This window comes from Pseudopipra pipra, chromosome 11 (assembly GCF_036250125.1).
Source record: "Pseudopipra pipra isolate bDixPip1 chromosome 11, bDixPip1.hap1, whole genome shotgun sequence".
In the NCBI taxonomy this organism is placed as follows: Eukaryota; Metazoa; Chordata; class Aves; order Passeriformes; family Pipridae; genus Pseudopipra; species Pseudopipra pipra.
Window position 1 is genome coordinate 1,240,365 of NC_087559.1, and position 10,215 is coordinate 1,250,579.

At 53.6% G+C, this 10,215-nt stretch overlaps 1 protein-coding gene across 8 annotated transcripts in view; it reads right to left on the reverse strand.

Annotated features, from left to right (window-relative positions):
• The window catches only part of GRM7 (glutamate metabotropic receptor 7), a 227,030-nt gene extending 225,420 nt beyond the window's left edge, over nt 1–1,610 (reverse strand). For 6 of the 8 annotated variants that reach the window (XR_010433342.1, XR_010433341.1, XM_064667081.1 and 3 more), the window contains exon 1: nt 973–1,608. Coding sequence is in view for 6 of the 8 variants with exons in the window: in XM_064667081.1 (XP_064523151.1) it covers nt 973–1,482 (510 nt within the window). In the remaining 2 variants the exon portion in view is untranslated. Of the gene's footprint in view, nt 1–972 lie in introns of all 8 variants that reach the window. The other 2 variants (XM_064667086.1, XM_064667084.1) reach the window with 2 other exon arrangements.
• Nucleotides 1,611–10,215: the final 8,605 nt, after the last annotated feature.

A 10,215-nucleotide genomic window follows, 5' to 3' on the forward strand; every position in this document is an offset into this window, starting at 1 on the left:
GCACCGGGGCCCCGGGAGGACGCCCCATCCCGGGGGGACACCCCCATCCCTCCGGGGACCGAATCCCTGCTCAGCCCCGGCCAGATGCCCGCTCCCGGGCTTGGGGCACCGGAGAAGGGGAGGAGGATGGAGCGGGGGGTGACAAGTCTCCGTGCCCCGAAACCCACCGAGGTTCAGCCCCGGGGGGCGAGAGGGGCACGATCGCAGCACGCTCGGGGGGTGAGAGGGAAGACGGGGGGGAAAACGGGCAGGCGCTGCAGCGCATCTCCCCCGCACACACTCACACGGTTCTCTAATCCTCTGGCTCTGCTCATCCCTCGGCTCCTCCTGGAGCCGCCGGAGCCTCGGCGGGCGCGGAGCGGCGCTCCCGGGCTGCAGCCGCCCCCAGCCCCGGGTCCCTGCCGGGTCCCCGCTCCGTCCAGACGGGGCCGGGGGACAGCGGGACCCCGACCCGGGAAGGGGCTGCTGCTGGAGCTGCCCCGCACAGCCCTATCTCGGTCAAGAGCCGCCGGGGAAAGCTCCCTCCGACCCCTTCCAGACCTTCCGCGACCGCTGGGCCGTGAGCGGCCGCGGCCCCAGCTCCTGCCCCGCACCGCCGGGGCTTCCACGCGCGGTGTCCCGGCCGTGTCCCGCTGGGATGCCCTGCGCCCGCATCCCCGCCGAGCCACGGCTCTCGCTAACGCAAACCCAGCGCAACCATCGCCTTTTCCTCTCCTATTTTTTTTTCTCCTTTCCCTCAGGGATCGCTTCGTGCAAATGGGGCGATAAATCCAGAAAGCGCCACGCACCGTGGAGAAGGGAGCCGGGGGAGGATGCTGGAACGGGGAGGGCGGCAGGGAGGGAAGGCAGCTGCTCCGGAGGGAGGCGGATGGAGCACCTGGAGAGGCACGAGGGGAGCGGGGAGCGGCGGCAGAGCCCCCCGCCACGGCCCGGGGCTCCGGCACCCGCCCGGCCCGGCGCCGGCAGCCCTACCTGGAAGAGCCGGAGGATGTTGGCCACCATAATGGACACGGAACTTCCCGACGCCCCGATCACTCCAACTACTTTCTCCGGCTTGACGAAGACGGGCGGCTCGCCGTTCGTGCACCTCACGTCGGAGGTGTCCTTCTGGATGAGCGCCTGCACGAAGGTGAGGGACTGCTCCAGCGCGTAGGTGTCCCGGGAGCAGGTGTCCAGGATGCGGGCGCCCAGCGTGACGTTGGGCAGCAGGTCCGGGTCGCTGTTGATCTGGTCCAGCGCGTAGAGCATCGCCTCCAGCCTGTGGATGCCGTTCTCCTTCTTGATGTCCCCGCAGGGCGAGTTCGGGGGGCCCTTGGCATGCACGGGGAAGAGGCCGCCCAGGGTGATGTCCCCCTCCAGGCGGATGGAGTGGGGCGCGTACATCTCCTGCCCGCGGGCCGCCTCCCCGAGCAGCAGCTCCAGGAGGCAGCAGGGCAGCTCGAGCAGCGCCAGCAGCCGCAGCAGCCGGCCCGGCCCGACCATGGTGATGCCGCCGCCGCCGCCCCCGGCGCTGCCCCGCGCTCCCGAGGGGCCGGGCCGGGCGGGATGGCCGGGGAGGGCTGCGGGGTTCGGCCGCTCCCGCCCGCCCTGCCCGCCGCGCTCCCGGCTCCCGGCGCTGGGCACCGCGACCGCCGCGGCCGCTTTAAAGCGCCGGGGCCGCCCGCCCCCGGCCCGCCCCGCCCGCCGCCGCTGCGCAGCCACCGCAGCACCGCCCCGACCGGCTGGGAGCGGGCTGGGCTGGGGTGGGATAGGGGTGCGATAGGGATGGGACAGGGGTGGGATGGGATAGGGGTGAGGATGGGATGGGGATGGGATGGGATAGGGGTGCGATAGGTATGGGATGGGATAAGGGTGGGATAGGGATGGGATGGGGATGCGGGTGGGATGGAGCCGGGGACGGCCCCAGCCCCTCCGCCCGCCCCGCCGGAGGATGGGTGTTACAGATGTTGCGCGGGGACCCGCCGGCGCTGGGAAGGGGGATCCGGGGGGACCCTGCTCCCCGCGGCCGGAGCCTGGAGCCGGAGCTGGGAGCGGCTCGGGAGAGTCCGTCAAGGCGCCTCCGCGGGGACACTCGCTCAGCCCCACCGGAGCATCCTCCTCCTCCTCCTCGTTCTCCCGGCCGGGATCGCAGCGCCCCCCGCTCCGGGGCCCGGGCCCGGCCGGGGAGCAGCGGGGGCCGCACCCGCAGAGCCCCGCAGCCCGCCGGGTGCTGGAGCAGCCCGCCAGCACAGCGCTGGCTCTCGTTGCCAAAGCAGCAATCTGGATTCTGACATGGAAACGAGATCCTCCTCCCGCTGAGGTGGGTACGGACGGAGCCCGCGAGGAGGAGGAGGAGGAGTTTGGATGTAACCCCGTACTCCCAGATCCGAAGCAATGCATCCTTCTGTTTTAAGATCTCCAGACCCATTTTTGTTCTGCACACCCAGATCTGGAGGATGCTGCAACATCCTGGTTTTTTTTCCTTCACTCAAAACTCCAACACCCAAAGAGACAGCACCTGTTGCCATTCTGTGCTGACCAGCAAATCCACACCCTGCCATATTCCCAGTTAAAGAGTAATGGAGAATACGTCTCTCAGATGTTCCCACCAGACCAAGCACATTTTTTGGAGACAACCTTTAACTCCTCCTTCATAAATACCAGATCACGTGGAGCTGCTGTTCATCATTTGGCCTCTCACACACTCTGGACCAGCAACACTCCACATGTTCAACCTGCCAGCCATGGAATGAGTTGGAACCACAGACTGGTTTGGATGGAAGGGATCTTAAATCTCATCCAGTGCCACCCCCTGCCATGGGCAGGGACACCTTCCACCAGCCCAGGTTGCTCCAAGCCCTGTCCAACCTGGCCTTGGACACTTCCAGGGATGGGGCAGCCACAGCTTCCCTGGGCAACCTGTGCCAGAGCCTCCCCAGCCTCACAGGGAGGAATTCCTTCCCAATATCCCATCTATCCCTGCCCTCTGGCATGGGAAAGCTATTCCTCCTTGTCCTGTCCCTCCCTCCCTTGTCCCAAGTCCCTCTCCAGCTCTCCTGGAGCCCCTTTAGGCCCTGCAAGGGGCTCTCAGGTCTCCCTGGAGCCTTCTCTTCTCCAAGTGAGCACCCCCAGCTCTCCCAGCCTGGCTCCAGAGCAGAGGGGCTCCAACCCTCTGATCATCTTGGTGCCTCCTCTGGGCTCTCTCCAGCGGCTCCATGTCCCTCCTGTGCTGTTCCCCAGGGCTGGAGCAGCTCTGCAGGGGGGTCTTACCTGAGGGGCAGAGGGGCAGAATCCCCCTTGCCCTGCTGCCCATGCTGTGGGGTCAGCCCAGGGCACGGGGGGTTCTGGGCTCTCAGTGCCCAGGGCCAGGGCACGTTGAGCTTCTCATCAACTCAGCTACTCCTCTGAAGTGTCACTCAGAGACAGCTCCAGTGATTGCTTCATTTCCAACACATTATATTTCAGTGAAGTAGAGAAACACAACTATCACTGCTGTAACAGTAAAAACCATCAGTAAAAACTGATGGTTTTTATCTGTTTTGGCCCAGACAAATTTTATCTCCCCACACTGAAGTGCTGCAGCGTGACCAGTCTGGCAGACACAGCGAGTAGCTTTGCTGCCCAGGTCCTTACAGAGAGGGAGCTAGCCAGGGGTTAATGCCACATCTTCCAGTAATTATTAAACCATTTGAACACCTTCAAATCTTTAAATTGTGTCCTTACCATATTTTCCAACTTTTTCTTCTTTCTTTTTTTGTTGGTTCTGTGTCTGCTTGTTTTTGGCAGAAGTTCCCACAAGTAAAGGCTCCAAACTGGTGCTATTCAAATACTACCAGAACCAGAGCAGCCAGTGAATGTTCCCTGGTGAAAGGGGATGTTTGGAAGCAGCAGCAGAACTGGACAGACGTGGCAAGTCAGAAGATTTGCAGCAGGGCCAGGATATAACAGGCATAAACAACAATAAAAGCAGCTGGAGTTCTCCACTAGAAATTATAATTTTCGGGCTTGGGACCAAAATTTAGTTTTTCCATGGACTGAAAACATCACAAAAGATTATTTCACTGTAATTTGGGTATCGTGATCCAGCTTGTGCCATCACCCAGGCCTTGCTCTCTGCTTCATCCTCCTTCCCTCACACCTTGGTTTACCTAAAGAATCAGTCTCCATACTCCACACCAGATCCCCTAAGGAACATAGGAACTGACACAGCTGATCAAGGCAGACCCAGGGTCCAGCCCAGCCCAGGATCCTGTCCTGGAACAGTAGATGTGTCAGAAGAAAGGGCTGGAGCTTTGCTGTGTGCAGATGCCTTTAATCTGTTCCTGCCATAAATCTCTTCCTGGTCTCTCATATACAGAAATTGGTTCAAGCCCTGAAGCATGAAAAATTATTCTAATTACAGTACAAAAATTGATATAGTTAATCATTACTCTGGATATTCTTGATATCCATAAAAGTGCCCAGTCCCTTTTCCACTCTTGTGAAATACTTGGCTCCCATGGTGACAAGTACTGTCGGACATTGCCTGGAAAAACCCTGTTTATCAGTTATCAATCTCCTGCCTTTTGAATTTAACTCTTAAACAGATAATATCTCCCTTCCCTCATACCTGAGCTCCATCCACTGTGTCACTCAGCTACCTCTGCCCACTCTGGCCCTCTCAGACAAGGCACTAAATATAATAACAGCCTGTGCATCTGACACTGCTATGTTTACCTTGGAAGAAGCATTTGGACTTGACGAACTTAAAGGCCTTTTCCAACCCAATGAGTCTGTGACTCTCTGATCTCTGTTTGGATTGCTGAACACCTGGAGGTGAGACAGCGCTGACTGAACACCACAGAGAGTGTATCACACCTGAGTGTGTGGCAACCTCCATCCCACTGGAGCTAAAACATCCTCCCCTCCCCATGGCCCACCAGAACAGCCAACTAAGGGGATCCAACAAGCAATTCCTAAGAAAAGTTGAATCATGTCCGCTCCAAGCTGCACTCCCCCACCCTCAGAGCATCAGCGTTCCCACGTGTGACACAGCAACTCACGGCAGAGCTGGAGCTGGAATCTGGAACCACTCAGAAAGTGATGCCATTGCAGTACCCAGTGCTTTATGTCTTTAATGGCAATATTGACAGAAGCATATGGGAATGGTGGGAAAGTCATTTCAATGTGATGTTTTGTGCTTCACTTCCCAGTGAGTCATTCGTGCACCAAACCCAACTCCCGGCACAAGTCACTCTGAGCAACCAGGGACAGTGAACACGTCCTTTCCATGCCCTGTTCAACCTTGGGAGCTGTGTCCTCCCACCAGCACAGGCTGGAGACCTCCTGGGACAAGAATGAAGCTGCTGTGCTTTTCTCACCCAAAGAATGCCACACCAGGGAAGCTGGCACTGGGGTTTGAGGCACCGGTACCACTCCAGGTAGGACCAGGCACCCAGAAACCAAAGTGCCGTCTGTGTCTCCACAACCCATGGGCACAGTCCCACTGCCTGACACTTGGCAGTGCTGGGGACACGCCCCATCTCCCCCAGTGCAGGTTTGCTTCACAAAAAGCCCCCAAACCGCCGCAAATCAAAACAAAATTCACCAGAAAAATAAAGCAAACCCAACAACAAGAAAGCAAATCAAGCCTGATCTTTCTAGCAGGAGAGTTTGTTTCAAAGTAAACAGTGGTTAAACAATCCAAGAGCATATTCAAAAACATTTCTTAACTTGCCTGTCAAATAAGATGGTGGATTCAGCCAAATTGCTCCTGGATAAGCAAAGGTTTTGCCAGCAAGGAATCAGCCTCATCACTGGCATCCTTCTGGGAGTGGTGCGATCTCCATCACAGGAGGATCTCCTGCATCTCCTTTCAGGGCTGCTCTATAATTAAACACTGCTTTTATCCGGGCAACTGGCAGAGTGAACACGAAATCCTGTTATAACTGACCACTGGAAGCAAAACAAAGAGTGATGGAATGGCAAGAAGGAGGAATAAAACAATCTTTCTAATGTTGGGAATGTGGCACGAGGCTGCCGTGCCGTCGGAGGTCAGCTTGGACAACTGTAATGGACGTGGTACAAGCAATTAACTTGTTGGGTGAAGTCAGGGCTGGGACAGCAGCCAGAGCTCCTGTGTCTGGTGTTCAGAAAATAATGGATTTTTGGAGCAGAGGCCAGTGAAAAATTCAGATCCTTAACTCAGGGCTTTGTTGTTGCTGTTTAAAAAGAGAAGGTGACAGGGTGGCTCTGGTTTCCAGGCAGGAAAGGGGACAGCAAATTATTAAAATATACTATAGATTATAATATATAAATAAATTATAATTTATAAACAATATGAAATTATTAAATCTACAAGACATGCTATGGATTATTTCCAAATCTATAAAGAAAAAAACTGCAGTGAACATTCTGTGCTAAACGAACTATCTGGGCCTAATACTCTGGTGTGACCCTGGGTGAGAGCAAAGCAGCTCTGAGAGCCCCAGCCTCAGCCACTGTGGGGAGAGAAATGTTCCTTCCCTTTGCTGCTCTCCAAGGTCCAACATCACACCCACAGTTATTTTCCATTTGCAGTCCCCTCCCTGTGCTGCCTCCCGGCCCCGGCGCTGCTGCTGGGAAGAGCAAAAGGCTCTGGGAGGAGAGGAGAGAACCTTGGAGGAGAGGGAGCCCTGGGAGGACAGAGGGCCCTGGGAGGAGGAGGGAGCTGGAGCTGTAGGTATGGGGCCCAGGCCAGCTCTGTGCTGGACACGTTCCCAGCCAGCAGGTCCTGCCGTGCCGGCAGACGCCACGAACCGCAGGGACCCACGGCTGACGTGGCACAAGGGTCCCCTTGGAGAGCCCTCCCTGGCACCCCACAGGAGCAGCACATGCTCTGTGACCCACCAGGGCTGGCACAGCGTGGGGAGGGTCCCTCACCCACTGCTCTGTGCCATGGATCATGTCCCAAATATTAAATCCCCCCGCGGGGAGGGACGTGCCTGGCACAGGGACAGAGGAGCCCTCACCAAGCTGTGCTGAGCATCTCCTGCCAAGGTGTGAACCTTCCAGGAGCCCTCTCTCCATGGCAGCAGCCTCAGAACTAAGAGAGCAGCTCTAACAGAAGGTGCCAGTGCACAGCAGCAGCCCCTGCTCATGTTTATGTCATACCTTCCCCTCTGATAGATCACATCCTGGGCATCAGGAGCTCAGCAGACTTGGAAAGGGAATTTCTGATAATACCACTGGAAAAAAAATTACAGCCCTCTAAGCTTTTACAAGTGCAGAGGTGGTAAATTTTGAAATTTCAGTACAGGTTATTCATGTAAAAATACCACCAGACTAATACAGGAAACCTGCAGGATAACCAGGGGAGGATATTGCCAACAAATCTTGGGTTCTTCATTAGAATTTCCTTGGGTTTTCAAAACTCAGTTGTCTCCATCAAGAAGACAGTTTCAGAAGTGACCAAAACTGAAATCAAAATCGAATCAAAATTTTTTCTAAATACCATTTTTAAAGCCAAACTTGCTATATTTTGGAAAATATAGCAAGAAACAATCTGGACTTGGCAGTGCTGGGTTTTTAGTCGGAGTTGATGACCTGAAAGGTCCTTTCCAATCCAAATGATTTTGTGATTCCGTGTAGCACATGGTTAGAAAAAGGAACCCCAATGCAGGGGTCTGGTACCACCATTCCCACTACCAGGGAAAGATGGAATGGGAGGGGAGGAAAGCCCTTACTGCTCCCAAGGGTGAGGGGTTTGGTCAGTTTGCAGCAATTCCCACCTTCCAAACAGGAACTCGGGTTACTTCAGTCCCCTCTGCCTTGGGGGATGGAGGAGACTTGCAGCATTTTTCCCACCAAAAGCCCCCTACAGCCCCACCAATACCTGTCCCAGGGCTCTGAAAGCCATCCAAGCATTGGAGAGGAATGGATCCATCAATTCCTTTGGAGATACTTTCAAAGCACTCCTTGGAGATCACCGATATTTCAAACAGGCAGCTCCATGAGCCTCAGCCAAATCATTGAATTGCTGCCATCCACACACAACAATAACTTTGGCTTTTCAAACACTTATTATTCTCTCAGTTTCTTATTTACTAAGTATATTGTGATTTGCTTAATGCTTGGAACATCTCTTCCAATGCTAGACTGAGAATGAAGGAATTGTACATTTCTGATAATTAAATAAGACAGCTTTCTCAAAATAATAACAGTTTTGTAATGTCAGACAATAAACTGAGCCAACCAGCACAGGCAGGTCTCCTCCTCCCCGGCTGGCTGTGCTGCCTGGACTTTTCTGAGGGACACAGTGGCATTGAAGCTGATGGAATCATTCAGGATGCTCTTGAGAGCCTTTTTTTCTCCCAGCCACAAGCAACTCTTTTCTGTCCTTTATGGCTTTGCCAAATTTTAAGCAAAGTATTTTAAAAATATTCAACCTTTTTTTTTCCACCGCAAAGAATTCAGACAGAAAAAGGTTTATATGTTTCTGAAAAATATACAGTCATCATCATCCCTCCTGCAGGACCCAGCACTGATAGTGCCTGGGCTGTGGTTTCCTTCCAGCCTTTCTGTTAATGAATGCTCAGCCACGCCGGGGTTGCTGCAGCCAGGGCCTCCTTCAGCTCCACTTCCTCAACACCCAGTCCCTGAATCACTTCATCCTCAGCCTCCAGCACATCCCTGAGCCTCCCACTGCCGGGCACACCCTGAGTGAGAACCCAGAACTGTTCCCTGGGTTTCCTGTCCTGATCCCCACCCATGGCTGAGCAGCTCAAACCCAGGGATTGAATTCCATGGGATAAGTGATGTTCTCAGCCCTGTTCCAGAGGGGCTGCTGCTCAAGGGCTCACAACCATGAAGGTAAAAGCACCATTGAACTTAGGGGCTGACTTTGGGGTTTGTTGAGTTTGGGGGTTTTTAAGACTTGATTTGGATAATTTCATTTTTAGGAGCTGGAGGGTGTCCCCCTGTGCTGAACAGGCTGGTGGGGTGGGGAAGCCTCTCCAAGGTGCTCCCACATGTTCTGTGCTGCCAGGACAGAGACAATGGGATGGGCAGAGCCAAAGTCACCCCAGGGCCAATGGGCCCACCTGGCTGACACCCCTGTAAATGAGTCCCTGGTATTTTGCCATTGCTGCCCAGGAATTACCCACTCTTTAATTTCTGGCTTTGACAGCAGGGTGTCCACAACAGTGGATGGAGGACTTCTCCTGCATCAAATGTGGGTCAGAAAGGTTTATCTTTGTAAACTGCTTCCAGAGGTTTATGAGCTCACTGGACAGTTCATATCAGCACTAAAAACTTGGACACAAAGGCATAGAATCACAGAATGGTTTGGGGTGGAAGGGACCTTACAGACCATCCAGTTCCAACCCTCTGCCATGGGCAGGGACACCTTCCATAGACACCTTCCATGACCACATGCAGTGTTCTCACACTCATACCTTCCTGACTTGAAAACTGTGTCCTTTCTGGAACTTAATTGTGTTTATTTAACGAAAGAGACTTTGCTTACCACAGGAAAGAAAATCATATTGGTAATTCCACACATGTTGTTGTTTGTTTGCTGTAATAGAGACTCACAGAAAACTCCATTTCAATTTAAGGAGGAACTTCTCCACTAAATCCCTTCCCTTTTGGAACAGCCCAGAGCACAGGGAGCCTCAAAGCACCAAACCACTGGTTGCTCTGAGCTGATTCCACATGAGGTTGAGTCCCCATCGTGCAAGGTGCTGTGATATCAAACACCATCACAGCTGGCACTCCTCTTAATTACATCTGACAAACCTTGATAATGAATCATTGAGAATATGAGTTAAGCATAATATAAAGCAAACAGCAAGGATCTTATGTAATTCTTGCTACTTCAATGGCTGCAGAAATTGAGTCATGAGATTGTTTTGGAACATTTTATGACAGAAGTCAGGAGTGTTCTTTGTAAATTAAGTTTTAACTTTTTTTTTTTCTAAGGTCTCTCCCTGGCTGTGCATATTTTGTCAAAGTGCAGATCTTTTCCTCCTCTGTTTCATTTATTCCCTTGACGTCTTTCCTCATTCATTTTGTAGAAAGCCTGGCCTGTGCAAGGTTTTATCCCTGTGTACAACAGCAAGCAAACTCAGGCAAAATACACTGATGGCCTGGTCTCCCCAGCTAATGATAACAGATTGTTTTCTCTTGATGTGGTTTTACTGTCTATGGATCCTCCAATATTGAAGTTTCTGCATCCCAGGTGACAGCCCAGCATTTGCAGAGCACTCCCTTCTCAAG